Raw genomic sequence first — 3,178 nt, forward strand, 5'->3', positions numbered from 1 at the left:
AGATATATTTTACAACTTCCAATCTTGGATGGTCTGGGATGCAGTGACCAAAAGATGCTTGGTCCTTGATATAACTTGCACACTTTTCTTTCTGTCTTTCTTTAAATCTTCATCTAAAAACCCTTATGGACAGTCAACAGACCATTAACCCAAGAGGGCTACAGAGGGAAATCAGCCAGGTGAGAGACAAAATGTGGGAAAAGGTGGTAAATCAAAAAAGCGTTTGAAGTACAAAATTATATATCCATACTGGTTCAAAAATATTCACGGCGTTTTATCATATTTTGCTTGGTCTTCTCTTGCAAAATCCCAGTTTTTCTGGGAAGTGCATCGGATAGAAAAGTAATATTAAGATATCAGCAGAATAAAAGTCAGCTTTTATAGGCAGAAAGGTCTATTAACTTATTCTCTTAGGAGTATTGTGTCGTGATTTGAGTGAGAAATGTTAAAGTGTTTTCGCCTGTGTTCTCTCAGAATGATATTTTTAAAAAATGTTTGGGTAATTGTACAAATGTTTATATGTTTCTTTAGTAATCCTGAACAACAGAAACAATAACTATTAAGAAAACTGTGCCAAATGACGTTGACATTATTACAACAGCGGGAAAGATGATCTGAGCAGATAAGAATTAAGCATTTGTTCCCTCGAGAGAATATGCTCACGAACACTGAGAATTGAATCATTGTGTGTCGCTTCTCATGCATATGAAGCTTCAGTCTCGGTTGTCGTACGTTTCACCAAACAAATGAAAGAACAGATTTGAGATCTTCATTGTTTAAACAAAGGAGGGAGAAGAAGAAGAAGATGATGATGATGATGATGATGGCTTTTGTCTTTTCTGTGCCTGGATATTTAGAGAGAGAGAGAGAGAGAGAGAGAGAGAGAGAGAGAGAGAGAGAGAGAGAGAGCTTGTAGATCCTCATTGTTAAACAGTCGAGGGAGAAGACTTGAGATAGCTTTTGACTTTGATATGCTTGGATATTGTTGAGAGAGAGAGAGAGAGAGAGAGAGAGAGAGAGAGAGAGAGAGAGAGAGAGAGAGAACAGGGTTTATATCCTCATTGTTAAATACATGAGAAGACGCTATTTTGTAACTTTTATTATTACTGAATATTGTTAAAAAGTTCCTGAGAGAGAAGAGAGAGATAGAGGAGAGAGAGAGAGAGAGAGGAGAGGAGAGAGAGAGAGAACAACGTTTAGATCTTCATTGTTGAATAAATGAGAAGCTACATTATATCTTTTTTTATAACTGAATATTGTTTAAAAGTTCCTGAGAGAGAGAGAGAGAGAGAGAGAGAGAGAGAGATCCTTTTGCTCTTGAATATTCCTACCACATATTGCTAATTGTGAAAGCCTCCTTGGTGACCAGCCATAATTGGTGTGTGGGGGAGGGTGGTTGGTTAGTTGTGAAGGAATTATGGGAGGGTGGAGGGAAGATGGGCGGGGGTGTACAGACTGGTGAATGGGTTTTGGCACAGGCACTGGGACTTGAATTAGATCATGGCGGGGAAAGATTGCTAAAAAGGAATAAGCAAGAGAGAGAGAGAGAGAGAGAGAGAGAGAGAGAGAGGCCGTATTTAGATTAGGCTTAAGGTGGTAGTGACAGGGGCAAGAAGGCCCCTTCTCCTACTCAGTGGAGCTTTGAGGTAAGGGCCGGGGGGAGGGTTTAGGGACTAGGAAAGGTATGGCTTACAAGGGGGGTGGGGGAAAGAGGGTGCCATGAACTGTATATAAATATCACCTTCTTTTGGGTTTTATCATTCAGTCTTCTCTGGACTTCTCCTCCAACATGGTCTCGGTAAGCGACGGGATAGTAGCTCGTCTTTTCACGTCATAAAAGTAATATATATGAATATTTAGGAATCATCTCAGAATGAGGATAGCAATGTCTATCTCTGCCGTGTGTGTTAATTTTTGATGCTGCTTTTCTGTTTGTCTCTGTTCGTTTTATCAATCATAATTAATGTAGTTGAATAGAGGCCCTGCCTTTTATTTCTGAACGTTGTATGTATACATTTTTTTTTTGCCAGACTATCGTCCTGTAGTGTTTCCGTATATTGTACAGTATACTATGGTACTCATCTACAGTATAATATTCTGAAAAATAGAATAAACACCTTCTGTAACTTAGCGATGTGAATAAACATAATTTCGTATGTTGCCAAGTGTTCAAGCACATAGGTCTGCAGATGTTCAGCATGAAAACATTAATTTTGTGAGCGGAATTCCTCTCCTTGTATCTTCCAAGAAACTGTTGCTTTGCTTGCTGTTGGGTGCTGTGAATGCCGCCCCTCAGGGGTACGGCGCCCCCGCTAATCCCTCTCCGTCCTACAACGCACCTGGTGGTGGGGGTGGTCCCTCGGGCCCCGTGGTTCCTATTCTCGTCGACGTTCGCGAGGGACCTGATGCTGCTGGGGTCTACAACTTCAACTTCGAAACTGGGGATGGCATCAGCCGTCATGAACAAGGCGCCCCTCAGGGGCCCGAAGGAGCAGTGGCTGCCCAGGGAGGCTGGAGGTAAGGACAACTATTTATTCAGTGCTTCCAGTTAGATATACTGAATATATTACCTTGAATAAATAAAAAATGGCTTCTGATGAAGACAATACTTAGATATTTATTTTTCCTTTTATCATTCCAGCTTCACCTTCCCCGACGGCACCCCGGGAGTCTTCAACTTCGTAGCTGATGGCAGTGGGTACCGCGTCGAGTCTGACCTCCTGCCCACTCCCCACCCTCTCCCAGCCCACGCCATCGCCCAGATCGAATTCGCTGCTCAGCAGGCCGCTGCTGAAGCTGCGGGAGGAGCCCGTCCACAGTACAGTGCTCCACCTCCAGCTCCTAGTCAGGGCTACAGCTTTTAAGCCTTTCAGCTTTTACGTTTCTCGAGTCTTTTAGACAGCAGGATGACCCTCAAGGAATCTGTTTCCTCCAGTGGATAGTTTCCTTCAAGGATGGATGATTAGGAGTCTCGTCTTCATCCTGGAATACGTTCTGGTTCTTGGATGGTTTGGATGTTCCAGGAAAATCTTCGCTGGAGGAAATCAGTTTCACCGAAAAACAACAACAACAAAACGATATTCCCTTTTGACCCTGATGTTCTCTTCATGTACCATATGCTTTTGTATCATTACTGTTGATATTTACGTTCATTTTTGAATAAAAGTTTATACTAAAA

At 42.2% G+C, this 3,178-nt stretch overlaps 1 protein-coding gene across 1 annotated transcript; it reads left to right on the forward strand.

The window, feature by feature from the left end:
- The first annotated feature begins 1,702 nt into the window (after window positions 1-1,702).
- On the forward strand, window positions 1,703-3,178 carry LOC135197718 (cuticle protein AM1239-like). Its single transcript, XM_064224762.1, has 3 exons — window positions 1,703-1,798; window positions 2,249-2,517; window positions 2,642-3,178. Exons 1-3 carry the CDS (start codon window positions 1,790-1,792, stop codon window positions 2,862-2,864), a joined length of 501 nt encoding a protein of 166 aa, XP_064080832.1. The 5' UTR covers window positions 1,703-1,789; the 3' UTR covers window positions 2,865-3,178.

This window comes from Macrobrachium nipponense, chromosome 21, assembly GCF_015104395.2.
Source record: "Macrobrachium nipponense isolate FS-2020 chromosome 21, ASM1510439v2, whole genome shotgun sequence".
In the NCBI taxonomy this organism is placed as follows: domain Eukaryota; kingdom Metazoa; phylum Arthropoda; class Malacostraca; order Decapoda; family Palaemonidae; genus Macrobrachium; species Macrobrachium nipponense.